Raw genomic sequence first — 25,885 nt, forward strand, 5'->3', positions numbered from 1 at the left:
CAGGCAGAAGGAGCTCAACTGTGAGCTGGGGGAGACGGATGCCTGCTGTGGGGCTCTGTGCCTGGATGGGGCAGGGGGCTGGGAGGTTCTGCCATGAGGGGGACTGGGGGGTGGGGGTGCCCGTTTTGACAGTGCAGACTGGAGGTGGTGCAGGCCTCGACCCTTGGCCTTGCCTTTCCCCAGGGACGCTCAAGCTGTTGCAACCCCCCCAGCAAGTCCCTGCTCCCCATCCCCTGCTGGGTGGGGCTCAAAGCGCCCGGTGGACAGCTCGGCGCCAACCGTGCCTGGGTAGGGAATTGGCCCCCTTCCACTCTTCAGCCACTCCAGATGCACCCAGAACGTGCACCCATCCCCAGAAGGCCGGAGAGCCCTAATAACGCCCGGGTCGGCCGTGGGGGCCGGGCTGCAGGCTGTGTCTCCTCCCCAGGAGCACTGAGAACGCAGTCACTCTGGCTTCACTTGCCAGAGGTGGGAAAGCACCCAGCCAGGGAGCCAGAAAACCTGGGTTCCGACCCTAGTTTGGCCCCTCGGTGAGTTGACTTCTCTCTAGGCCTCGGTTTCCCAGTGGGGATGGTCGCGGTGCAGTGGGAAGCGCTTGCGCTTGCGCTTGCGCTAAGGCAGGTGAGCCGGCCCAGGCTGTGTCTGGGACAGCTGGGAACGCGTCCCCAACACTTCCGTCCTCGGGGCCCTCCCTGATGCAGGTGAAACGTGCTCAGCGGGGCTCCGAGGCCAAGATAAGAGCAGCGGCTGGCTGCGGGCAGCAGCCACGCCAGGCAGGGGCGAGGCTCGAACCCACGGAGCCGGGCGGCGCCGGGAGCCCTCTCCAAGCGGGGCCAATCACGTGGCGTGGTCACGTGGCCCTACCCGGAAGCGCGCCCGTGGGCTCGGGGCCGCTGGGCGGTGTGCGCCGCGACCTGGTACGTGAGCCTCCCGCGCTGCCCTAGCGCCGCCCTGGGCGCGTCCCTCCGAGGACAGCAACGCCCGGGAGCCAGGGAGGGACCGTGGAGGGCAGAGGGGGCTCCCCGAGAGCGGCCGCGCCCCCGGGATCCTCGCCGTGGGTGTGGCCGGGGGGACCTTAGCTTCCCCTTTGAAAGCCAGAGTTTCTCCAACTTCGGATTGGGGTGGCTGTTTCCCGGGGTCGCCTCGGGGTTGCGGGGGATGTGGGGATTTAGGGGTGAAACGACCACGTAAAGTGGGGGTTCCGGGCTGACAGGCAGGCGGCCGCGAGTTGCTGATCAGATGGTTCCCGGGCTCGGCCGGGGCTCGCGGGGAGCGGGCGGGCCAGAGAGGAGCTGCCCGGAAGCCCGGTGCGGCGGCCCTGGGGGCCCTGGGCTGCGGGGAGGGAGGGGCGGCCCGGACCCGATGGTGAGGGTAGGCGCTGGGGGTCTCCCAGGGCGGCCGGGCCGGCTGCCTTTGCCCCAAGTCCCCTCCGGGTGCCCCTTTCGATCAGGATGGAGGAAAACAGGGGAATCTGCAAACGACACCTGCGAGGTTCTCCCGCTTCCCACCAGCCCTGCGGGTGATGTAGCCAGGCTCCCAGACGCCGGCCTCCTCGCGGCCCTTTCTCCATGGAGAGGCACTGGCTCCTTATCTGCTCTCGGCGTCTGCTTTCCTGCTTCAGCTTTGTGCTGTGCCTACATTTCATCCAGATGGGAATGGTTCTGAAACCAGTTCCTTCAGAGAAGAGAGGTTGAGAAGTAAGAGTAATGGCCCCTCCCCCATGTCCATAACCAGCTCCCTGACACGTGGAGTTGCAAGGGATTCGCGTTTTCCTCAAGTTGTTGAAGCCCCCTGTGTATGGAAGCAGTTTGCTAAGGTCGCTTAACAACCCGCCTGGCTACTCCCACGCCTCAGGGGCACCAAGAGCAGGGGTTCTTTGCTTTATTGCATAGCAGAGTTTGGAGTTCAGAGAGATGTTACGTGGCTTAGCAAAGCCTCTTCTGTTTGAGTTTAGTGCCATTCACCGGGTCATCCCAGGATGCCCCTCCCTCTCTTCCCACGGCTTCCCCACCCTCCATGCGTGTGCTGGGCCGCCTGCCGTCCACCCAGCCACCCACCGTGGAAGGACAGGAGGTGATGGGTAGCGTTTACAGGCACCTGCTCTGCATGGAGGGGTTCACAGTCTCCCTTAAGAGAGGAAGAGGGCTGGGCTATGTCCGGAGCGACTGTCCAAGGCCCTGGAGAACGTTGACCACTGAGCCCTTCTCTGCTCCCAGGGACAGGCAGCAGTGGCACCAGGGCCTCTGCGCTCGCGCCCTCGCCGGCCTCAGCGTCTGCAGGACGGAGGATGCTGTGCCGCTCGCCCGTGAGCCCGTCACCGAGCCTGCCGGCCGCAGCCCTTGCCACACCTCTGGCTGTCTGGAAGTTCGACTGTGCCCCTCGCTAAGGTAGCCGGGCCCACATGGGGCCGTGGGGTCGGCAGGCAGCACCCACCGTGGGGCTCTGGGAGGCAGACAGACTGAGGCAGTGGATGGGGCTCTCCTCCGATCTGCAGACCCATCCTCGCCACCCCGTCCCCAGTTCCTCGTCCTACTGTCACCTGCCTCCTGCTGCCTTATCGCTCCTCATCCCTCACTCCGGGTGGTCATCAGGCCTGCTGGGTCTCTAACCTCCACCTCTCCCATCCACTCTCCCCTCTGCTCTCTGAGCCTTCCCCACACCAAGCTGGCCACTAGGCTGGACGTAGCAGGTTCCTGAGGTGTCGGGATGCTTTGAGCCTCCTGACGACATGGACGTCAGCACGTGCAGGAGTTGGGCCAGAGCTTCCTAACCCTTGCCACTGCTTTGAACACGTGCCGCGTGATCGAGCACATGTGTGCCCCCATCCCCTCGGTTCCCCGGGCATCTGCACACGGCTGGGAGCTCAGGCTGTGTCCCAGGGGGCCGGCCGACGCGTGGCAAGCTCTGCATTAAGACTCTTCAGTGGATGAACAACGAAACACGTTTCCTATCCAGCACTGAAGTGTGTGGCGCGGAGGGCACGTGGGTGGGGAAGGAGGTTTGGAAGGCTGAAGGCCCTGGTGGATGTGGCCGAAGAAGCTGCAGGTGTGAGAAGGAGCCAGGGACAGGGTCCCCGGGCAACCTGTTTCAGTAAGCAGAACTACGGCACTAAATACGTGCTGGAGGGGAAAGCCGTCTGGGGCCTGTGTTCCAGACGAGGCGCCAGCCGTCAGCCACAAGTGTGACTCCCTAGATTCATCAGCTCTTTCAGACCAGGAACTGCATCCCATCCTTTATTATTATATTATTATTATTAAAAATTATTTATTTAATAAAACAAAGAGAGAGAGACACTGGGAGATCTTCCATCTGCTGTTTCAGTTCCCAAATGGCTACAACAGCCACGACTGGCCAGGCTAAAGCCAGGAGCCAGGAGTTTCTTCTAGGTCTCCCACGTGGTGCAGGGGCCCCAGCACTTGGGCCATCCTCCGCTGTTTTCCCAGGCACATTAGCAGGGAGCTGGAAAGGGAAGCCGGCTGAGCAGCAGGAACTGGAACTGGCGCATCAATAATGGGATGCTTGCGTCATGAGTGTCGGCTTAACCTGCTGTACCACAGAGCTTGTCCTGGGACTCTTCCTTACATGTGCTTCCAGGGGCTCTGCAGCAGCTGGTGAGAGGGACTGAATGACAGGAAAGAGCCCCAGCCTTTCATCAGGCAGGCCTGGTTCAGATGGCAGCTCTCCCACGTCAGGCCGAGCCCATGTCCTGCTGCCTGAGGTGGAAGGAACCCAAGAGCCCTACTCTGTCCAGTTGTGAGGGTGCAGTGAAGTTACACCAGGAGGGCCCCCAGGTGACTGCTTGCCAGGGTTAGGATCGTCGTCGTCACTCAGGCTGAGCTCCTGGGTGTGGCGGCTGCCAGTGCCCTTGACCTTGCTTCTTCCTGGCAGATGAAGTGTGTTTTGGTGGCCACCGAGGGTGCAGAGGTCCTCTTCTACTGGACAGATGAGGAGTTTGAAGAGAGTCTCCGGCTGAAGTTTGGGCAGTCAGAGAATGCAGAAGAGGAGGTAGGTGCAGGGGAGGCAGCCCCAGGAGTGATGGGTGGGAGGGGGCTGGGACCCCACCCCACCAGGGCTCACCCAGCTGACTGAGGGCAAGAGGAAGTAGAGTTTTAATCATGTAACAACTGTCTACCTAAAAAGTTTAGCATAAACTTAAGACATTTATGTTTATGCACCATAAACTGCACTTAGTGTATACAATTTGATTTGCATTTAAACCTGTGATTGTTTTTTTAAGGTTTAGTTGTTTGCTCATTTATTTGAAAGGCAGAGTGTCTGAGATGGGCAAGCATGAGAGACAAAGATCTTTCATCTGCTAGTTCACCCCCCCCCCAAAGGAGCACAATGCCCAGGGCCAAGCCAGGCCAAAGCTGGCCTGCAGGAACCCCAACCAGGTCCCCCTGTGGGTGGCAGAGACAAGCACTGAGCCACCCTCTGCTGTTCCCAGGGGTAGATGAGACAGCAGAGTAGCCAGGACTTGAACTGGCCACACTGAAATGGGCTGCTGGTGTCCCAGGTGGTGGCTTAACCCACTGACCACGATGCCTACCCCAAAGCTGTGTCTGTCACAACCAATAAAATGAGCATATCCACCACCCCAGTTTGTAACTCCCCTGCCTCCTGGTAGCCAAACCCCAATGCTGTCACATGGGCCAGTCGGCATTTCTAGAAGAGATCCTACAGTGCAGATGCACTCAGGTTCTGGTTTTGGATCTGGCTTTTTGCATTCAGCATAATTACTCGCAGATCAGTCGTGCTGCAGTGTGTGTCGGTAGCTCGTTCCTTCCTGCTGAGGAGCGGCTGCATGTGCTGGTTTGCCTGTGGCTGGACTTCCGGGTTGTCTCGCGTTCTTACTGTGGCACACAAAGCAGCCGCTACCGTTGGTATGCACGGCTCTGAGACGGCATGTGCTCCCCTCTGCCGTGGGCAGACAGCTGGGCGAGAACGGCTGGGGCGGGTCGGTGTGAGAACGGCTGGCCTCTTCCAGGCTGCGTGTGTTGTCCTAACGTTCCATCAGGAGTATGGGAGAGGGCAGGTCCTCTGTATCGTCGCTAATTTGCTCTGCGCCATCTTTTTAATTTCAGCCATTCTATCTACTAAATGTCTATTAGAATCTCAGTGTATTTTCCTTTTCATTTCCTTAGTGCCTAATGATTTAGGGCATCTTTTTACATGCTTTTTGCCTTTTTCTTATGAGGTTGGTTGTTTCTTGTTATTTTTCTTTCTGAGTTTTGAGGGTTTCTTATATTTTTTGGATGCAAATCTTTTATGAGATACACGTTTTACAAATAGTTTTATTCTAGTTTGTGGCTTGTTTTTGCATTCTAGTGAAGGGTATCTTTCAAAGAGCAGACATTTTTCATTTATGTAACTCCAATTTATCCCTTTTGATTTGTGGTTCATGGTTGTGGGGTTATAACTAAGAAACCTTTACCTAGCCTGAGATCACAAAGAGTTGCCCCTGTATTTTCTATGGAAATTTTAGTTTTGGATTTTATATTAGGCTCAGTGATCCATTTTGAATTTTTTGATTATGTTATGAGTAGTGGATTGAAGTTCATTTTGTTGCATATGGACATCCAGTTTTAATACTTTACTATCATTATAGCTTAGAAATAGTTTTGATTGGGGGCTGGCGCCGTGGCTCACTTGGCTAATCCTCCGCCTGAGGCACCGGCATTCCATATGGCACCGGGTTCTAGTCCCAGCTGCTCCTCTTCCAGTCCAGCTCTCTGCTGTGGCCCGGGAGGGCTGTGGAGGATGGCCCAAGTGTTTGGGCCCTGCACCCGCATGGAAGACCAGGAGGAAGCACCTGACTCCTAGTTTTGGATCAGCGTAGCGCACTGACCGTAGCGGCCATTTGGGGCGTGAACCAATGGAAGGAAGACCTTTCTCTCTGTTTCTCTCTCTCACTGTCTGTAACTCTATACCTCTCAAATAAATAAATAAAATCTTTAAAAAACATAGTTGTGATTTATACTTATTTTTTTAAAAGATTTAATTATTTATTTGAAAGAATCAGAGAGAAGGAGAGACAGAAAGATCTTCCATCCATTAGTTCACTCTCCAGATGGCTGCAATGGCCAGGGCTGGGCAAGGCCAGGAGCTTCATCCAGGTCTCCCACATGAATGGCAGAGGCCCAAGTACTTGAACCATCTTCTGCTGCTTTTCCCGGGCTTATTAGCAGGAAGCTGGATCAGAAATGGAGCAGCCAGGACTCCAACCCATAATGGGATGCTGGCATTACAGGTGGTAGCATTACCCACTACACCACAACGCCAGCCTCTGTCATTTGTACTTATATAATTCCCATTCTACATTTTTAAAAAGCAATTCATTTAAAATTTGTTTCCAATTGAATTTTGAGCAAAAAAATGTTTTCATTGGGGAAGCAGCAGCAGGGGGTCCTTCTCTTCTTGTTTCTGCGGCAGTGCGCTGGTTGGCTCTCAGTGTCCCTGCTGCCACTCTGGGCCCGCGGGCAGTGAGCCCACTCCCCAGCCTCGCTCACGTCCCTGGCACAGTCGCTGACTGCAGACAAGACAGCAGAGACCACAGGCGTTCAGGTAGCTTTATTTAAGCCAAAAGACAGGTTTGTCTGTTCAACTCTTTTTTTGCAGTCAATACATATAATATTTAAATTACGAATTTTTAAGTATTTCAGTTCTGCAACCACTGTTTCAATCAGAGCAACTCAAGAAGCAAACTGTTTGCTAGCCTTTCTCTTCCTCTTTATTAAAAACTGGATAAAAAGCACAAAGTCCTGATTTTTCAGTACCTGAATGAGTATTGTAAAGGGGGAAAGTCTCCACAGTTTTATTTTTTATGTGTACAATACTTACTTTTTTCTGATCATAAAAATAGCATCAGTTAATTGTAGAAATTTGGAAATACAGAGAAATAGATTTTAAACGACCCATAATTCTACTACCCAGAGCTCTTAGCTCTTTAATAACTTTCTTTGGCTCTTTATCTTTTTTATAGTTGGGATCATACCACATTTACAGTTTTATCTCCTGGCTCTTTTCTTTTTTTACTTGCCGTTATATCAAAATCATTCTTCCACTTTGTTGAGTATTCTCAAAAGCATAATTCTAATGGAAGTAACTGTATTCCAGCAGATGAATAAATGGATCTTCATTTATTTCCCTAATCCTGGATATATACTCACGTCTACTGCTAGTTTGCTATCACTGTTGCTGGCACATTTGTACTTGAATTGTGTCCCATATCTAATTATTTCCTCAGGAGAAGTTCCTAAAAATGATAGAAAGCTCCAGTCAAAAGGCATTCAAAGATATTGTGCCGCTTTATAATCCCAGCAAGTACTGTCTGGGAATAGGCCTGCATACCAGAAGTTTTCAACTCCCCTCACTGAAAGTTCTTGCCTCACTGGCTGAAAAAGTGCCTATTTTTTTTTTAAGATTTTATTTATTTGAGAGGTAGAGTTACAGATAGAGAGAGGTCTTCCATCTGCTGGTTCAGTCCCCCAAATGGCTGCAACAGCCAGAGTTGGACCTATCCAAAGCCAGGAGCCAGGAGCTTTTTCCAGTTATCTCACTTGGGTGCAGGGACCCAAGGACTTGGGCCATCTTCCACTGCCTTCCCAGGCCATAGCAGAGAGCTGGATCGGAAGTGGAACAGCCAGGACACGAACCGGTGCTCACATAGGTTGCCAGCACTGCAGGCAAAGGCTTAGCCCACTATGCCACAGTGCCGGCCCCAGAAGCACCTATTGTTAAGATGAGTGGCTACATACTATCTAGGCTTTTAAGTGATTTTCTATTAAAATTTGTTCAAGAATGACAATTCAAGAAATTTTCAGTATATGAAGAATTCAACAAGCATTTTTTCTCACTTCTAGTCAGAAAATATTGAAGACCTACTATGTGCTGGCCTCTGGGGAGAAAGCAGTGAACCCAGCAACATGATCCCTGCCAGCACGGGTCCTCGAGTCTACAATGGGACGATGGGCAGTGAGGCAGATGGCAGACAAACCCTTGAGTTCAGGTGGTGATAGATGGATGGGGAACCGGGGTGACAGGGCGGGTGGCCTGAGCGTGTCCAGAGAGGAGCCATCTAAGCTGGGGCAGGAGTGCTGGAAGGGACCAGGGTGGCAGCGCGGGCAGCCTGCCGCAGACACAGCCGAGAATGTTGGCAAGCAGATACGTTGCCCAGTGCCGGGCCCGCTCCTATCCCAAATGCCGCGCGTTATCGCCAGGCAGTCGCCTGTGTTTCTTTTCAAGGCAGGATCTTTCTCGGCTCCTTGTGGATTCCCGGCGCCAGGCTAGGACTCCGCGTTCCCCGGTTTCATTCCGTCTCCTGAAATGAGCTGGGGAAGATGAGCTGTTTTCCTCCTTTCCTTTCATCCCAGGACTGAGCCGTGGAGTTGTACCCGTTCCCCTGGCTCGCTCCCATTTTTATTCAGATTTTCAGCAAACTGGCCCAGTTCCTTTTTGGTTTTGTTTGCTTGTTTTGTTCCTTCTTTGGGAGGGCAGCAAGAATGGACGGGGAAGAGCTTATCAGAGTCCACGCATGTGTGGGTGGGAGACGGGAAAGTACACAGATGGGGAGGCCACTGGCCCTCTCCCCAGAAGTAGTCACTGAGTGCTAGCGCTCCCAGTATTCTCCAGTGCCTTGCTTTTTGTATGCTTCCGTAAATACAGAATATTCCTATCCTTTAAAAAATATATAATACTGTATGAGAGAAACTGTCCAAACCGTTGTAGTGTTCGTATTTGAAGGCTTCGGCTCCTCCCTCGTCTGGGTGTACGGTTACTTCTTTAATCCTCTCTCTCACACTGGATGCTTCCCTTTCTCTCTAGGGGTTTGCAGTTGTGAATTATGCTCTCGTGAACATCTTTGTTCTGGCGTCTTTGTCCTCAGGGTTAGCCAGTTCTTGATCAAATGCCCCGGACGAATGAGAACGTGGCCCAGGTCCTTAGTGTTGCCTTCTGGATTCAGGGTCTGAACAGCTCCGAATGGCCCGGTGGCCTTGCCCAGCCTTCCTAACCGCCACCCAAGGTGCTGGGGGCAGTCTGTCTCTGTCCCACTCCCTGGCAGGCTGGACACTGCCCCTTGATGTCAAGGCGTGGATCTGGCTGCCGCGTGTGGCCTGGGCACTGTTCATTTCCCCGCCCGCTGCAGCTCCCTGCCCTGGAGGACCAGCTCAGCACCCTCCTGGCCCCGGTCATCATCTCCTCCATGACGATGCTGGAGAAGCTCTCGGACACGTACACCTGCTTCTCAACGGAAAATGGCGACCACCTGTACGTCCTCCACCTGGTGAGTACGTGGCCCTGGGCAGACGCCTGGCTCCCCGCACGCTCCGCTTGCCACTCCTTTGGAAGACAGAAACTACAGCTTGTGGAGATGCCCTGGGACCCACGCCTCCCCCAAGCACGGGGCCGGTGAGGACCCCCAGGGACTGACTGCGGTGGCCCGGCTGTGCCCACAGTTCGGAGAATGCCTGTTCATCGCCATCAACGGAGACCACACGGAGAGCGAGGGTGACCTGCGGCGCAAGCTATGCGTGCTCAAATACTTGTTCGAGGTGCACTTCGGGCTGGTTACTGTGGACAGCCAGCTCATCCGGAAGGAGTGAGTCCTGGGGCTGTCCCGCGCTGAGTGTCCGCACCAGGCAGGAGACCTGTGCCGGCCTCGGGAGAGCGGCCCTTCCCTTGTCTACCCCTTGCCCTGCTCAGAGAAGCAGGCTCAGAGGACCCTTGGAGACCATCTGGTCTCACCCCCTCATTTTCCACATGAAGAAGCTGAGGACAGACAACTTAAACACCCTGCCAAGGGCGACCCAGCCGGCAGCACCGGCCAGCCTGGAGACCTGGGCTCAGGACTCCTGGTGCAGTGCTCTGGCCACTCCCCCAATAGCCATCTGTCACCAGAAACCGCATCAGTGCTGAGGGTCCCTGTCTGCTCAGAGAACTTGCATTCGCTCCCTCCAGAAAAGCAAACACCCCTGCACATGCATAGAGCCCCGTGACCCTTTACCCAGGGTTTCAGGCCCCGGAGTCCATCTGCAGGCCACAGGAAAGAACTTGGCAGGAGAGACAGTGATTCGGAGCATACACCGAGGTGGGCGGGGCCCAGGAGAGGAGCTTGGTTGAGATGGGGACTGGAGAGAGTGGGGGTCATGGTGGGGTCACCCCCTGATCTACAGCACAGGTGGAGACGTTGCAAAGTGCAAAACTCTGGGTCTTTTGAGTGTGGAGGTGACGTGAGCAGGCACCACGCTGAGCAGGGAGGCGAGGTGAGGGAGCGCCATGCCTGGCACAGTGAGCAAAGGCCATTTCAGGAGTGGTTCTCGCCCAGGTGGCGAATGCTGCCGGACTGGACCTGTGACCAGACCGTGTTGGCCTGTGTGGTGTGTTGAGCATTTGAAATTGAGTTGTCTGTCTGCAGGGCTGCAGGGGCTCTGAGAGGTGTGGAGAAAGCAGCCTCTCCTCCCCCACCCCCCGTGCTCTCTAGTTTGCGTGATGAGGCTGTGGTGCAGCCGCTTGGGTGCCTACTCCCAGTGCCCGCCCTGCCACGCCACTCCCTGCTGCCCGAACCGCTGCTGCTCTGCCCGTGGGCTCTCAGTGTGTGGTCATTCAGCGCAGCGCTGATCCGGTGCTCAGCTAGGGAGGCTGGGGCTGGGGAGGCTGACCAGCCTTCCCGAGGTCTCCTACCCTATCGGCTCTGCCCCCAGGCTGCGGCCCCCAGACCTGGAGCAGCGTGACCAGGTGTGGAAGCGTTTCCAGAGCCTGCTGTGGACCTACGGCCGCCTGCGGGACCAGGAGCAGTGTTTCGCTGTGGAGGTGACTGCTGCGCGTGGGACCTTAGGCCTTGCGGGTGCCAGAGGGGACATCCAGGCCGGAGACCGGGTGACAAGGGCCGGGCGGGCCATGGAACGCGCTGACTGACAGCTGTTCCCTCTGGCCCTGTGGTGGGCTGGGGACTCAGGTGAGCCTTCCATCACAAGGCAGCTAGGTGCTGGATAAAGCAGACTGCTCATGCAGAGCTACAGGACGCCCCGGAGACAGCCCGTCAGAAATTAGAGTGGGAAACAGGAAAACAAACAAAACCGAAACAGCACCAAAGGCAGGACTGCCCAGAAGGCAGACAGTAACAACGCTGCCACCGGGAAGCAGCCCCAGCGGCCAGGGAGCCCCCGGCCCTCTGCAGACACGGACACGGACATGGACATGGCGTCTCTGTGGAGCAGAGGCCCCGCCCTCCGGTGCGCGTCACACTCCCCTGCAGGGCCCGCTGCTGTCCTCGCTCCCAGAGGGCTGTGGAACCTGCATGTCTAACAAGTTCCCAAGTGACACTGTTTGTGCTGACCCAGGAACCACAACTTGATCTCCACTGCCTTTGAGGACAGATTAGGATCAAACCGGGATTAGAGAAGGTCAGGTGCGCAGTGGCTGAGCGTCAGGAGAGAGCAGACTTAACCCCCTGAGCTCGACGTATCGGAATTCTTAGGGACAGACTGAAACAGCTGTGAAATATTTATACATGGAAGTTAGTCACAAAAATTAACAGGTAACAAACGAGACTCAATAATGACAAGGCAGATTAGACTAAGACCCCATGTAGCTCCATATAGCTATTTCAGAAATGGAAACGTAATCGTTAAGATGAAAAACTCAAAGGAAGGAATAAATAGCAGATGAGACTTAGAGAATTCATAAACTGGAAAATAAATCTAGAGGAATTCATCCTCAGCCCTACTCATTCACTCTTCCGATAAATGTCGAGTACCCACAGCACGCTAAGGTCGCCAGGCCCTGATGGGTAAAGACACAGTTCCTGCCGCGGAGAGGAAATCAGTCATCCACATGCGTGTATACTAAAGAATAGCATCAGGCATCCTGGTGCCGCATTGGGTTTCTCATCAAAACCCATGGTGGCACAGAGACGGCGTGGTCAACTCTGTGGGGTATCAGATCAGGAAAGGCTTCTTGTAGGAGGTGACCTGTTGCAGTTAGGATAGAATTCAAACTCCTTCACAAGGCTACCGGGCCCATGTGATCTGTTGCTGCCTGTCTGCCCAGCCTCACCTCCTGCCTCTCCTGTCCGCTCTCACTGTGCCCTGGCCTCACATGGGACTTACTTCAGCTTCGGGAACACTCCAGGCTAACCCTGTCTGCTGTGGTAGTCGTTAGCAGCTTGTGGCTGTAGAACACTTGAAATGTACCTGGTGCAAACTGAATTATATTTTACATGTAAAATTATATACCAGCTTGGATGATTTAACATAAAAAAGAATATGAAACATCCCATTAACAATGCTTTTAGGGGCTGGCGCTGGGGCATAGCAGGTTAACCCTCTACCTGTGACACCGGCATCCCACGTGGGCACTGGTTCAAGACGCGGCTGCTCTACTTCTGATCCAGCTCCCTGCTCATGTGCCTGGGAAGGTGGCGGAAGATGACCCAAGCCCTGCACCATGTGGGAGACCTGAAAGAAACTCCTGGCTGCTAGCTTCGGCCTGGCCCAGCCCCAGCCAGAATGGCCTTTTGGGGAATAAACTAGTAGATGGACAATTTCTCCTGCTCTCTCTCTCTCTCTCTCCCTCCCTCCCTCCCTCCCTCTCCTCCTCCTCCTTCTCTCTCTAATTTTTCCTTTCAAACAAGTAAAAACTAAGTCTAAAAAAATGCTTTTATATTATATACTGATTATATTTGGACACAGTGGGTAAAATATAATATGAAAATTAATTTCCCTTGTTTGTTTTTAGCTTTTGAGTGCGCTTGCTGGAAAGTGGGGAGCTGCGCCCGGGGCTTCCCTGTGCTTCAGTCAGACAGCACTGTTCCAGCCTCCCCAACCCCAGGCCCCTGCAGCTGCTCTCCTCAGCTCGCAGTGTCCTCCCTCTCCCCTTCTCTGACAGCCTTTGCGGTTCGGTAGGTAGCAGTTCAAAGGTCACCTCCTCAGGGACATTTCTGCCCAAGTAAGTCTCCACCACTTTTCTCTGGCTCAGTACTGTGGGCTCGCTCCTCAGCACTTACTACAGCACATCACTGCAGCAATGTTATCTTGTCCCCTGCATATCGTCCGCTCTATCCACTTGAGTCCCATGAGCCATTGCAAGCCCCAGGAAAGCTGAGACCTCGGCCGTCCCCGGGTGTCTGGCCTGCGGCAGGGCGGGGAGTGTGGTGACACGGCCTCCTCTCCCTGCCGCCCCCGGCCAGGCTGTGGAGCGGCTGATTCACCCCCAGCTCTGCGAGCTGTGCCTTGAGGCGCTGGAGCGGCACTGCGTCCAGCTTGTGAACAGCAGCCCCGAGCGGGCCGGCGAGGAGGCCCTGCACGCCTTCCTGCTCGTGCACTCCAAGCTGCTGGCCTTCTACTCCAGGTGAGCCCAGGGTCCCGTGCCCAGCGGCTTGGAGCCCTCCCCTCCCCTCCCCTCCCACTCCCACACTTTCTTGTTTGTTTGTTTGTTTGTTTTTAAAGATTTATTTTATTTATTTGAAAGGCAGAGTTACTGGCAGCGGGGCGGGGGAGGAGACAGAGAGAGGTTTTCATCCTCTGGTCCACTCCCCAAGTAGCCACAACAGGTGGGGCTGGGCCAGGTCAAAGCCAGGAGCCAGGAGCTTCTTCCAGGTCTCCCATGTCGGGGCAGGGACCCAAGCACCATCTTTTGCTGCTTTCGTAGACACATTAGCAGGGAGCTGGATCAGAAGTGGAGCAGCTGGGACACAAACCAGCGCCCCAAATGGGATGCTGGCATTGCAGGCAGCAGCTTAACCTACTACGCCACAGCACCGGCCCCTTACTCTTTCTTATTCCCTCTGCCTGAAAAGCCAAGAAGACCTTTAAGACCCATCTCCGCTTCCCTGAAACCCTCCCAGATCCTCAGCCCCTCTCGGCTCACTCACTGTTCTGGAAGGAGAACTTTATTTTAAGCTGTGTTGAGCCCTGGTGCTTGTCCACCGGAAGTTTCCTTCCTCTCTTCCTCTCGCTCCCTCCCTCCCTCCCTCCCACCCTTCCTTCCTTCCCCTGTTTTTGCCTCCCTCCCTCCGTCACTCACTCTCAGCAGCAGCTGTGCAGACTCCAGGCAGACTGCAGATTCCCGGCCCTCCCTGCCACCTGCACAGGACCACCCCCCCCCCCCCACGCTGTCAGCACCGACGGCTGTCTCTCCTGCCCTCTCCACAGCCACGGTGCCAGCTCCCTGCGCCCGGCCGACCTCCTCGCCCTCATCCTCCTGGTTCAGGACCTCTACCCCAGCGAGAGCACGGCGGAGGATGACAGCGATGCTCAGGTCTCGGGGCAGCTGTCCCCCGGGTGGGGGAGGTGGCCGGCAGGGAGCTGGCCCAGCAAAGCTACCTCCAGCGTGGTGGGCAGGCTCCCCCTCGGGTCACAGCTCTGGGCCTCTGGTTGGCCATGACATTTTTCCTGCTACTTTCAAGTGGCAGAGGAATTCTCAAGTGCATGTTGTCCCATGAGTTACAAGTGAAGAGTCTGGGGGTCAGTCTTGGCTTGCAACCCAGCTTTTCCGCTTGGCTATGTGAGCCAGGCAGGTGCTTGCCCCCCCGAGCCTCGAGTCCCTGTCTGTAAATGGGGACAGTGCTGGCCTCACCTCTCGGGGTTGTTACGAGGGATGGAGAAGACAGTCCAGGTCGACCCAGCATTGCCCGGGCACAGTGAACACCTGGTGGGCGTTGACCACCACTGGGGCGGTGCTGCTTGGACTGCTGTGGGTTGAAATTCCCGCAGCCTCAGTGGCTCTGGAGAAAGACTGGAGCCCCTGGAACTGAGACACCCCTGGAAAGTGTGACTGCATACCCATGGCTGTAGAGGAGCAGGGTGGGGGGACGGGGCTTCCCTGCACAGCACTGGGAGGCAGAGGATAGACAGAAGGGAGCAAGTCAGACATGTGCTAACCGGCATCTCCCGGCACTTCTGCAGCCTTTACCACGAAGACCCCGGAGCAGCCAGAACCTCCCCGTGCAGCAGGCTTGGCGCCCTGACCCCGCAGACACGCACGGGTGCAGTTCCGTGGAGACGGAGGTGTGTGTGAGGCACGGCAGCTTGGGGGGGAGGGCCTGCCTCAGCCACGTGGCCAGGCCTGGCAGCTCCCGAGACAGCAGGGCCACGAGAGCTCCCGGGAGGACCTGGGTGGCCGCGCCTGAGCCTGAGCCGCCCCGCTCTCCCTCCCAGGACACAGACAGCCTCTCCCTCCTGGACGAGTACTTCACGCCGGCTCCTTCCCCTGGGGAGCAGAGCTCAGGTGCGCCTGGGAGAAGAGGGAGAAGGAGGTGGCGGCAGCCTGGGGACTGATGCCAGTGGGCGGCCCTGGGATCTTAGGGTTCAGGGGATCCCCACACCTTGCAAGGGCCTAAGCATAGCTACCCAAGTTCCTGGAGTGCAGGGAGCTGCCTATGGCCCCCCACTTCCCTGGCAGTCCCAGCTTACACCCAGGGATGGCTAAGGCCATGCCAGTGGTCTGTAAAGCTTTCATGCAAGCTGATTCCATTTAATTCATCTCTGCCTGTGCCTTTAGCCTCGTCGTTCTTTGTAGTTAATGAGTAGAAATCAGTAGCAGTCATTTGATTTCAAATACGTTTTATTCAGTCTCTCTACTTTATACCTTTTTCTCCAAAAGCACGTGGGTAAATAGCACAAATAATAAACTGTGAATAATCAAAGCGCTATTAACAAAAAGAAAAATAGACAACCTGGCTCACAGATGTAGCTGCTGAGCCCTGGTGTTGGGGTCGCCGTGTCTGAGCGAGCCTCACTGTTGGTTGGTGGGGAGAAAGCCCGACCTTCTGCTGCCGGTTGCTGGGGCTGAGTTGTGAAAGGAGCTTACGTGAGGCTGCCTCATGCCAGTGGCTCAGACCCCGCTGCACTGTCAGCCAGGCCCGCTCAGCTACAGGGGTGACTTCTGCTGGGCCGTTTCCCGGGCGAGGCCAGTGGGCCTGGGCAGGACCACTGTGCACACATCTCGTTGGAGAAGAGGTCCTCTCCTAGGCGCGTGCCTGGGGGGCTCACCTGGGAATCTTCCCAAACCACTGCCGCTGGGCCTGTGCCCAGAGATGCTCACACTTGCCCCGGGCTGGGGCTAGGGCTCCCAGACTCTTTAAAGTGCCCAAATGATTTCCGTGAGCAGCCAAGATGGAAAGCCGCTGGGTCGGATGTTGTTAACTTTAGGTCCTGGGGTGTGATTGTTTCTGGGGCAAGGGTCCATAGCTCCTGTCCCCTAAGGTCTCCCTGAGCCCACGCCACCTCGAGAATCAGCACCGCCTTTGGCACTCCTCCCCTCATCCATCACCAGCCTCCTGTCTCCCGGCCGCAGAGCTGTAAATAACGTTGCTCCCCTGGGCCCAGAACTCATGAGTCGCACTCGTCCGTTTGTAACTCCAGTGTTTGAACATAGCAGCGTGTTTCCCCCAGAGAACTGTGGTTATAAATGAGGGTCATTTACAATGAAATCTAATAGAGAACAGTATTATTACAAACACATGATCTTTCAAATATGTAGCAGCTTCACTGGGGTTTTGTGAGCTGTGCCAGGAAGGAAACCCAGCTCCGTCCCCAGGACTTAGTAGGTGTTCAGTAAGACTGCCGAGGGAATGAGCACGTAGGGACCCTAGCTTGTGTGTGCTGACTCCTGGGGAGGGGCGCTGCAGGAAGAGGGGCAGAGACAAGGAGAGGCTTCAGGGACCCAGGAGGTGGGTGCCCCATCATTGCCAGGCACATCCTCACAAGCTCCATCAGCCGCTGCCGCTGGCTGAAGCCTCAGAGGCCCTGGTTCCGGGTGTTGCTGACATGGGAGAGGATGAAAAGGGGCAGCTCCAGGCACAGTGAAGCCCTCTGTCCCTGCCCAGGGCCGCCCAGCTGCTGGTGGGGTGGGGCCCTGTGTGCTCCATACCCACCCCCAGTGCTGCTGGGCCGTTGTGTCCACTCTCCCGGTCGATATCTTGTTATGTTCTTACCTTGGGTCTTACCAGGCAGCACCATCTGGCTGGAGGGGGGCACCCCGCCCACGGATGCTCTGCAGGTGAGTCTCCCCTGGCCCTGCCCTGGCGCCCTTGGTCCCACATGCTGCAGTGTGTGGGGCTATGAGGCAGCTCTCCAGGGTTATCGCCCGTGTCAGGGCCTGTCCCTGGAGCAGTGCTGGTCCCCTTCCCTCCCCCAGGCACTGGGCCTCGGCCTCCAATAAATCCCCACCCTCCCCACTGCTCATCCAACTTCATTTTTCACTTTTTTCAAAAATGCAAATACTAAATCATTCTAGAAGAATTGGGAAATTGGAAAGCAGAGGGTGTGGCCCCCCCCTCAGAGTGAGTAGCATCCCTGGGTGTTTCCTCGCAGCCCCTGCACCATGGTTCTGTGCCCACATACACTGCACACAGTGCTTGCCTGGGTATTCTGTGTCAAGTGTGGACCCTGCCGTACCCCAGGACACTTCTGCGTTCACCCATCTTCCCGTTTGCTAGGCACTCTTCAGAGCGTGGTTTGTGCCAGCTGCAGGGGGGCCCATCCCTTGCGCGTGTTAGTGAATCCCTGTCTGCAGCCGTCTCCTGGTATCTACAGCACTGGAAAAATCTCTGTGGCATCCCCATGAGCTCCTTACTCCCTGAGGTTTCCCGCTAGCACCCTCTCACTCAAGGCTGGCGTTGCACTCACCTGGTTATTGCATGCCTCGGCTCCCACAACTTGAGTGCAGCTGTTGGCATGTTCTGAGTGCGAGTGATGACACAGCACAGATAGCTCCTACTTCCCGCTGTGGGGGGCCTTCTCCCCAGCCCGTGTCTGTTCTGCCTGCCTCTTCAGTCGCTCCCTGCCCACCCTGGCTTCTGTGCCCCTCCCGCTGCCCTGCTTGGAGCTGCTCCAATAGCACACGGGCTTTCTGCAAGGGGACTTCCCGGAGCTCATGGGTGCCGGGCAGGGCAGCGGGTGCACGGTCCCAGGTGTCGCCCCGTGGGGAAGAGGCCAGTCGGCCCTTGCCTCCCTGCCCACCCCTCACTCACCACGCTTCTTCCCGCACAGGTAGCTGAGGACACTGTGGAAACGCTGGTTCCTCAGTCCCCCGCGCCTTCTGGCCCCAGGAGGATCTTCCTAGATGCCAACGTAAAAGACAACTACTGCCCCTTGGTGCCCCACACCATGTACTGCCTGCCCCTGTGGCCTGGCGTCAACATGGTGCTCCTGACCAAGGTACCGCAGCCCCCCGGCCTGCCCTGGCGACGCTCGGGCCGGGGCGCGGCTGCTCTGCTGGCCACCCCTCTTCCACCTGCCTCTGCTTGGCCCGCAGAGCCCCAGCATGCCCCTGGCCCTGGTGCTCTACCAGCTGCTGGATGGGTTCTCCCTGCTGGAGAAGAAGCTGAAGGAGGGGCAGGAGGCCGGGAGTGCACTGCGGTCCCAGCCCCTCGTGGGAGACTTGCGCCAGAGGATGGACAAGTTCGTCAAGAGCCGGAGCGGGCAGGAGGTTCAGGTGAGGCCCAGGGCCGGCGGCTGCCGTCTGGTGGCACATGGGACTGAGGGGCAGCGTCTGTCCCCTGCCCTGCCCCCAACACACTGAGGGGCCACGTGGCCTCCTGTGCGAGCAGCACCACGCAGTGGCGCCTGAGGGCCCCGAACCAAGCGTGAACTGTAACGCCCGCCTTCTGGACAAGGAAGCCCAGGTGACATGGCCAGTGCCACACCGTCATGAGCCCAGAGCCAGAGTGCCATGATTGAGTGATGGCTTGGGGCACCCTCTGTCCCTCCCTGTGGCCACCCCCAGGTGGAGCTTAGAGCCCCAGCAGGGAGCTGAGGCCAGGGGTGTGGGCAGCATGTCTGCACAGGGCCCAACACAAGCCGGCGGGGGGCCTTGGAGGAAGAGGGGCCGCCGGGGCCGTGCCGCTGCTGGTGCCTGGGTAACACACATCCTGGGGAGATGCCTGGTGCCCACTCTCAGGGAGGTCCTTCCCAGCCACCCCCAACACGTCAGACCTCCTCCCTGCCCCCGTGTCTCCCCAGGGCCTCTTCCTTCCCGGCACCTGCAGCCACTGCCCTGCTGTGTGTGTCCCCGGAGGGGCTGCCCTCGCTACCCAAGGCATTCACGGATGAGCCTGTGCCCTGCACTTGGCTCAGGGAAACTGCTCCATAGACAGCACCCGCAGAGGGAGGAGAGAGTGTGGTGTGTGGTGGGGCACGCCTTGTGGTGGGGCCAGCTGGAGGAGCCAGCTCTGGCTGGAGGCCTAGGGTCCTCTCAGGGCCCCGTGGGGAAGGGGTCTCCCTGAGCCTCACTGCAGGACCATGGGCAGGAAGCTGCCTCACCCCTGTCCTCTCTACAGAGCACCTGGCTGGAGTTTAAGTCCAAGGCCTTCTCCAGAGCTGAGCCAGGATCGCCTGGGGAGTAAGTCGTGGGCCCTGAGGGCAAGGGGCGGTCATCTAGGCTAGGGGCCCGTATCCCAAAAACGCCACGTCCCTCAAGGCCAAGGGGAGGGAAGGCTCGGGAAGCAGCTGCTGAGTAGGAGGAGGGTGCTGGGGAAACACCTGCTCCGGTGGAGCAGAGGCTGGAAGTCCCGGTGCAGGGGTGCGAGGCCGCCACAGCAGGCAGTGCAGGGCCTGGCCTCTGGCCACGGCAGCACCGGCACTGACTTGCATGCCACGCCCGGCAAGTCCCTTCCCCCTTAATAAGCAGAGGGACGAGACTGGACAAGATGCCACGTAGCAAGGCAACGTTGTATGGCGAGGAGGCCCCCCTCAGGCCTGTCGGCACTGCAAGGGTGCAGGAGCAGGGGTGCCAGCCAGGGCCGAGGCGCCCCCCCCCCCCCAGGCCCTGGCCGCCGTGACGCTCTGGCCCCGGCACCCAGGCTGCTCCAGGCGTGTGGGAAGGTGAAGCGGCAGCTCTGCGCCATCTACCGCCTCAACTTCCTGACCACGGCACCAGACAAGGGCGGCCCCCGGCTGCCGCAGCACCTGCAAGACCAGGCCCAGAAGCTCCTGCGGTAAGCGTGGCGTGGGCAGCGCCGGCGGGGCAGGGATCCGGGCGCAGGGCGCGTCAGGCAGCGGCACTTCCCTGGCAGGGAGAAGCTGAGCGACTGGAAGGACTTTCTGCTGGTGAAGAGCAGGCGGAACGTCACCATGGTGTCATATCCTGGAGCGCACACGCCTCGCGTCTGGGGGCGGGGCGGGTGGGGCTCCACCCTGGCGCAGCTGCCCTCTGCAGGAAAGCCGGCACGTGCCCTGCTGCAGCGTCACCCAGGACCAGCATTCCAGAAAGCCCCGCTGTCCCGTTCTTCGTGCCAGCGTTGGGCAGGCGCTAAACGCTGCAGGCCTTTGCTGAGGGCGCCCGGGGGCTTCCTGTGGCCCGCCTGGTGCCGGAGGGCCATGTCCTCCTCAGATGGCCACAGTACACAGTGACCTGAGAAGGCCCGCGGTGGACGTTTGTCCCTGCTTGAAAAGCCGTTGCCGAGACCCACTTGGCCCTTTTGTCGAGAAAGGCTGAGCTGCGTATTGGAAATGGGTTGTCCACGGAACTTAGGTAGAGCAGCTGTCCCTCTCCTGAGATGGCTGCGGTGTCAGGCCTCGGCCGCCTGAGGCTTTGGGTTTCACCAGGCAGGAGAAGGGGGACGCCAGGGACCTCCTTCCCTCCCGCCACTGCCCCTCCAGGGGAGTCTGTCCCCCTCCCAGGTGGGAGCCTTCCTGCCCTGGAGGCGACCTGTGGAGACTGGCGGGTGCGTTGGGCGCTGGGCTGGGCTGGCCAGTCAGAGCTTTGCTCACGCCGCAGCCCCACGCATGGGCAACTTGCATTCCTCCCATGTGGGAGTGATCCGATGTGAACGCCCCGTGCTCCTGTGAGACCCACACGTGCCTGTGTTAAATGTGCACAGGGAGGATCCCAGAACTCCTCAAGGCTCGAGAGCTCCCATGAGACAGGGGTCCCGAGCCTTGGCTCAGATGGGAGTCCGGGCGGAGGAGCATCCTGGCCCTCTACGGCCGCTGCTTGGCTGAACTGAAGCCTAGGATGAGGACAGAGGTGCACTCCCTGGCTCCTGGCTATGTATGCACCTTAACCCAGGCCCTCACCTACCTAGAAGACTTCCCAGGCTTGGTGCATTTCATCTACGTGGACCGCACCACAGGGCACATGGTGGCACCGTCCCTCAGCAGCAGTGACAAGACGTCCTCGGAGCTGGGCAAGGGGCCCCTGGCTGCCTTCGTCAAGACCAAGGTAACCACTCCCCGGCTGGAGGCCCACACCCGCCCCTGCCTTCAGCACACCCCCAGAGGCCTGCTGCCTTGGCTTCCCGACCTGAGGGGCCCAGGACCAGAGCCGGGCAGCGCCTCTCTGTGCGTCCTGCTGGGCCTGGGGCGGCAGCGTGCCCTGAGCAGGACTGGCTTTCAAGTATTTGTTGAAGTAGTTAACATGAAAGGGAAGGAGGTCAGTGTGGGCCTCAGAATTGAGAGCTAGGTGTTTCCACCAAGGTCCCCCTCTCCTAATCTAGCTGACCCTTCTGCATGGCTCCCTCGTGTGTTGGGTGAAGAGGGGGCCACCTCTTCCACTTTGTAAGCCAGACACATACTGGTGTGTGCATGCGGGAAATCTGTGCTGGTGCCTAGGCTGAGCTGAGCGGCCGACCTCGCTCTGCTTTCACCAGCTCTGGGTCTCAGGCGTTAGCCCGAGTTTCAGTTTCCTCATCAGACCAGAGCTAACAGCACGTTTTATGTATGGCACCACCGTGCAAGTTACGTGAGGGGACTGTAAATGTTGGCACAGCACGTGGCACAGACAACTCATCAGGCACCTACTGGCACCACCCCCACCCTCACCAGGCCCAGCCATCTGCCTGGAGACAGGTTTTCTGGGTCAGTTCCTGGAGACAGGTTTTCTGGGTGGGTCAGTTCCTGGAGACAGGTTTTCTGGGTGGGTCAGTTCCTGGAGACAGGTTTTCTGGGTCAGTTCCTTGAGGTAGGTTTATATCTTATTCTGGGCAGAGAACATTGCAAGTGCATTCCGCACGTTTCATTTCACATTATATCAGGTGCATTTCCTCCTGAGTTCTTTGTAAGCATCATGTTGCACTCCGTAATCGCCTCTCATGTGGATCTAACATAATTTACTTACCCACCTGTCAGTGTCTGGGCACTGAGATTGTCCCAGGCTCTCACGGTCATAAATAATTCTATAGGACACACCTCCTCTGCCCTCATCTCTGGCTGTCTCCTCAGTATGGATTCCCAGAAATGGAATCTCCAAGTCAGAAGGAGGAATGTTTGTAGGGTTATTGATAAGCATTGCCAGCTTCCTTCCGGAGAAGCACAGCTAAGCCCTGTGTGTGTCTGCCGATGTCATTCCACCACACACTGATCTGGCAGGGGGTGAGCCCACTCCCCTGCAGAGGCCTTGGTGACGGCGCCCACCACTAGGGGATGGGAGGGCCGAGCAGCCTGGCTGCCTCCCCTTGGGTCACTCAGCAGGCAGCCCCGGAGATGGCCCCTGCACTAGGCAGAACAGGCCCAAGGGGCCCACGGTGCATGGCCCACGGGAACTGTGTTTGCATCCCTTGGGAAGCCCTCGGTTGGGCTTTACCCTGGACAGAGGGCATGTGTGGCCCGGCGGGCTGCACGCTCCAACACGCTTCCCTGCACCTCCCTGGTGTGGAACCCATGGCTTCCGTTCCCAGCCCTGCAGGAGCCTGGGTGAGCGCCTGACCCCTGGCAGAGGAGGGCTTCCCAAGGGGCCACATCTGGACCTCCCATCACATTTATTCACCAGGACTCTGGCTACTTTTCTGGCCTGAGTAGTTGAGAAGTCAGTGGCTTAAGTGTAGAATCCTACGAAGTGTTGTTACCCATGTTTTATCCCCATGGTAGCTGCAAGAGTGGTCCCTCCCTCCGCCCATGCACCGGTGAGCTAAGCCCCACAGCTGGTGGCTCGCTGCTCTCCCTCTCCCTAGGCCACGGCCCCGCAGGCAGTGGTAAGTGTGCCACCCTCCTTCCCGCAGGTCTGGTCTCTGATCCGGAGGGCACGCAGATACCTGCAGAAGGGCTACACAACGCTGCTGTTCCAGGAGGGGGACTTCTACTGCTCCTACTTCCTGTGGTTTGAGAATGACATGGTGGGTGTGGCCAGGGCCCCGGGGCAGGGTGGCCTGAAACACTGCATTGTTGTAACCCCCTGACTCCTTTCCTGTGAATTGTGTTCTGCTATCCTCTCTTCAGTGCCTCTGGTCCTGGTAGAAGAGCAGGTAAGCTCTGTGAGCAGGGACTAGAGCTGAAGCAGCATTTTCACAAGGGCACGGAGCGCTGCGGTCCCCCGCCCAGTCGGCTGGCGCACTCTGCGGCGCACAGACGGGCGCACGGAGTGCACACTGGCACGCCCAGTGTGTAGGCAGACAGTCACGGCCGGAAGCAGTGAACCAACCTGCCCAGGGTGGTGCCACCCGTAGGGCTCGGATCCCTTGTGTCCTGGCCTTGGGCTGCTTCCCGTAGAGCTTCTGCGGTGCTGTGCCAGCCCGGGAATGGAGAGCCATTTCCTATGGTATGGGCGCTCGCTCTCTCTGCCTCTGCCTCTCTCTTCCTTTCCTTTCTCTGTTTCTCCGCTTGTCACTCCCAGTCGTTATTCCTTCCCTCTAGGGATCATTCCTTCTACCTCGTACAGCCCCTTGGTCTCTTGGTCCCCACACCCCTGCCCCCTCCTGCCACCTGCCACTGATCTGGGTCCACTGGTGGACACCTGCGTGCCAAGCTCCCCACTGGAGACCGAGTTCCTCCCCGGTGTCTGTAGGTGGTCGTTGTTGTTCCCACTTGAAAGGTGTGCAGTCAAGGTAACTAGAGGAGCACGTGTGTCCCGCTGCACCGAGCACACAGCAGGGCGGAGCCAGGCCCTGGGCCCACGCCCACGGCTCCCCCTCTCCTTCCTCAGGGGTACAAACTCCAGATTATCGAGGTGCCTGTCCTCTCTGACGACGTAGTCCCCATCGGCATGCTGGGAGGTGACTACTACAGGTGATGGCGCGTCGGAGGCCTCTGGGATCAGTGGGTGTCCTGGTGTTGGGTGCTGAGGCCAGCTGCCCCCTAGGGGAGGTGGGAGCGCCTCACAGGCTGGCCTGGCGCTCAGGGGGAGAGGAAGCAAGTGGAGCACACCGGAGGCCCTGCCCATCTTCCTGCTGGCGTGGTCTTGGTAGCACAGGGAGACATCTGTGCTGGGGTCCCAGGATGGGCGTCTGAACTGGGGCACGCTTGTCCTTAGCAGGCCTCGGTGAGGATGGCCCTGACCTGGGGCTGGGCCTCAGAAGTTTGGGTCAGTGGGGAGCCAGAGCAGATGTTGTCAGTCCAGGGCTGGAAGCCTCATGAGGAGACCAAGGGTGTGGGCATCAGAAGGTGGGGTGCCGCAGCCTGGCTCCTGAATCCTTTTCCTTTCACTCCCCCCACCCTAGGAAGCTCCTGCGCTACTACAGCAAGAGCCACCCAGCGGAGGCTGTCAGGTGCTACGAGCTGCTGGCCCTGCACCTGTCAGTCATCCCCACAGACCTGTTGGTGCAGCAGGCTGGCCAGCTGGCCCGGCGCCTGGGGGAGGCCACCCGCGTCCCTCTGCCCTAGGCCAGGGCACGCTGGCTGTGCCAACTGTGCTTGCAATGGTCCCCACAAGAAGAGGCGGCTCCTGCCCACAGTGGCATCCTGAGGGGAGCCAAGGCACCTGGACCACCGTGGGCACCCCCAAATCCGTCCCCCTGAGGGGGGTGGCAAGACACCGGTTGCCCTTTGTCTCCTCATAGAATCAGTGGGTCTGAGGTCAGAGATGGAGCTGCCTTTCCTTTGTCCCTGGGAGCCAGGAAGGGAGTCCCCAGGGGCTGAAGGCTCCTCTGCGGCCGTCTGAGCGGAGAAAGCTGCTTCCTGCCCCAGGCACAGGGGCCCCTAGGTTTCAGTTCCAGCTCTGCCACCTCCGCGCACAGCCCTGGACAAGTTTCTCAGATCCTGACCCTGTTCCCCCACGCTTAGAGGACCACTGAGCATGCAGTCGGTGCTCAATAAATGCTGGTTGTTGTCACCACTCGAGTCCAGCGTGCCTGTGCCTCTGGTCCCTTCTGTCAGGCTGGGGAGCCCTTGCAGAGTCCTGGCCCCTTCTCTTGGTCCACGCCGGGCTCACTTTTCCCCTAGGGCTGTGGTTTGGAGTCGTAGGCCTGGGCCCAGACATCGGATGTGCTTGGCGAGCGTAGACTATGATATTTGCTGACGTGTCCCGGACGGACATGAGGACAAGAAACCATCCGAGCACTGGGACAGAGGAGGCCCGCACTAGGGTTCGCCGACCGCGGACGGGAATGGCCACCTCGCACCGCGTGCCCAGGCCTTCTGCGCAGCTGCAGCTCACGCCAGGGCCTTTCCCTGGCGGGGGGCAGCTCTGGGGCGAACACAGGTGCTGGGGTGCTGGGAAGCTGGGGTAACACCCGCGGAAGGTGGCAGTGGAGAGCAGTGTCCAGAGATGACTGGGTCTGTGTCTCCCCCCCGTGTCCCGACTTGTGCACGGAAATTAAAAAGGGAAATGCTGACGGCAGAGAACATAGAAGCGCTGGGAGCAGCCAATAAGCCCACCACTGGCAGGGACTGCACGGGAGGTCCTGGTGTGCTGTGTCCCCGGCCAGGCCCCGCCTTCTGTGCACGGCAGCGCTCACACGGGTGCACACGTGGAATGCGACTCCGGCCCCCTCACGCAGTGTCAGACTGTGGGCCATGTGGCGGAGGCCGCGGTAACAGGGTCGCTCTGAGGCTCTGGGCAGTGGCTGTGGGAGCTTCCGAAGGGTACAGAACCGTCACGTGGGGCAGCACAGTGCTTACCTGGCCTGGCTCTGCCGCGGCCCCTGCCCGAGCCGCAGCACCCTCCTGTGCACAGTGGGGAGTTCTCCCGCCTTCCTGTACAAACAGTTGGATCAGTTTCACTCCGCTGAGTCCTG

General features: G+C 58.0%; 1 protein-coding gene across 5 annotated transcripts; it reads left to right on the forward strand.

Annotated features, from left to right (window-relative positions):
• The first annotated feature begins 790 nt into the window (after positions 1-790).
• Positions 791-24,984, forward strand: HPS1 (HPS1 biogenesis of lysosomal organelles complex 3 subunit 1). Of its 5 annotated transcripts, XR_011382775.2 has the most exons (21): positions 791-917; positions 2,217-2,387; positions 3,889-4,005; positions 9,146-9,283; positions 9,456-9,598; positions 10,701-10,809; positions 13,187-13,347; positions 14,151-14,256; positions 14,904-15,005; positions 15,156-15,225; positions 16,949-16,998; positions 17,991-18,158; positions 18,256-18,435; positions 19,280-19,341; positions 19,802-19,936; positions 20,015-20,079; positions 21,017-21,162; positions 22,937-23,050; positions 23,154-23,179; positions 23,857-23,939; positions 24,371-24,984. XR_011382775.2 is itself a non-coding variant. In XM_070058325.2 (20 exons), the coding sequence occupies exons 3-20, from the start codon at positions 3,889-3,891 to the stop codon at positions 24,531-24,533; spliced, it is 2,112 nt and encodes a 703-aa protein (XP_069914426.2). In that variant the 5' UTR covers positions 791-917; positions 2,217-2,387; the 3' UTR covers positions 24,534-24,984. The 5 variants fall into 5 exon arrangements, 3 of the variants coding, with proteins under 3 accessions (XP_069914426.2, XP_069914428.2, XP_069914427.2); XR_016222060.1 differs by lacking the exons at positions 23,857-23,939; positions 24,371-24,984 and adding an exon at positions 23,568-23,758 and having other exon boundaries at positions 23,154-23,472; XM_070058325.2 differs by lacking the exon at positions 23,154-23,179.
• The last annotated feature ends 901 nt before the right edge of the window (positions 24,985-25,885 follow it).

The sequence above is a fragment of the Oryctolagus cuniculus genome, chromosome 15 (genome assembly GCF_051225735.1).
Source record: "Oryctolagus cuniculus isolate XC-2025 breed Fujian yellow rabbit chromosome 15, ASM5122573v1, whole genome shotgun sequence".
Taxonomy (NCBI): Eukaryota; Metazoa; Chordata; class Mammalia; order Lagomorpha; family Leporidae; genus Oryctolagus; species Oryctolagus cuniculus.

Excerpts from the sequence above, each read along its gene's own strand:
- HPS1 (XM_070058325.2), top strand. The coding sequence starts at position 3,889 with ATGAAGTGTGTTTTGGTGGCCACCGAGGGTGCAGAGGTCCTCTTCTAC. Across the intron at positions 4,006-9,145 it reads CAGAGAATGCAGAAGAGGAG|CTCCCTGCCCTGGAGGACCA; the intron begins GTAGGTGCAGGG and ends CGCCCGCTGCAG. Across the intron at positions 21,163-22,936 it reads CTGCCTTCGTCAAGACCAAG|GTCTGGTCTCTGATCCGGAG; the intron begins GTAACCACTCCC and ends TCCTTCCCGCAG.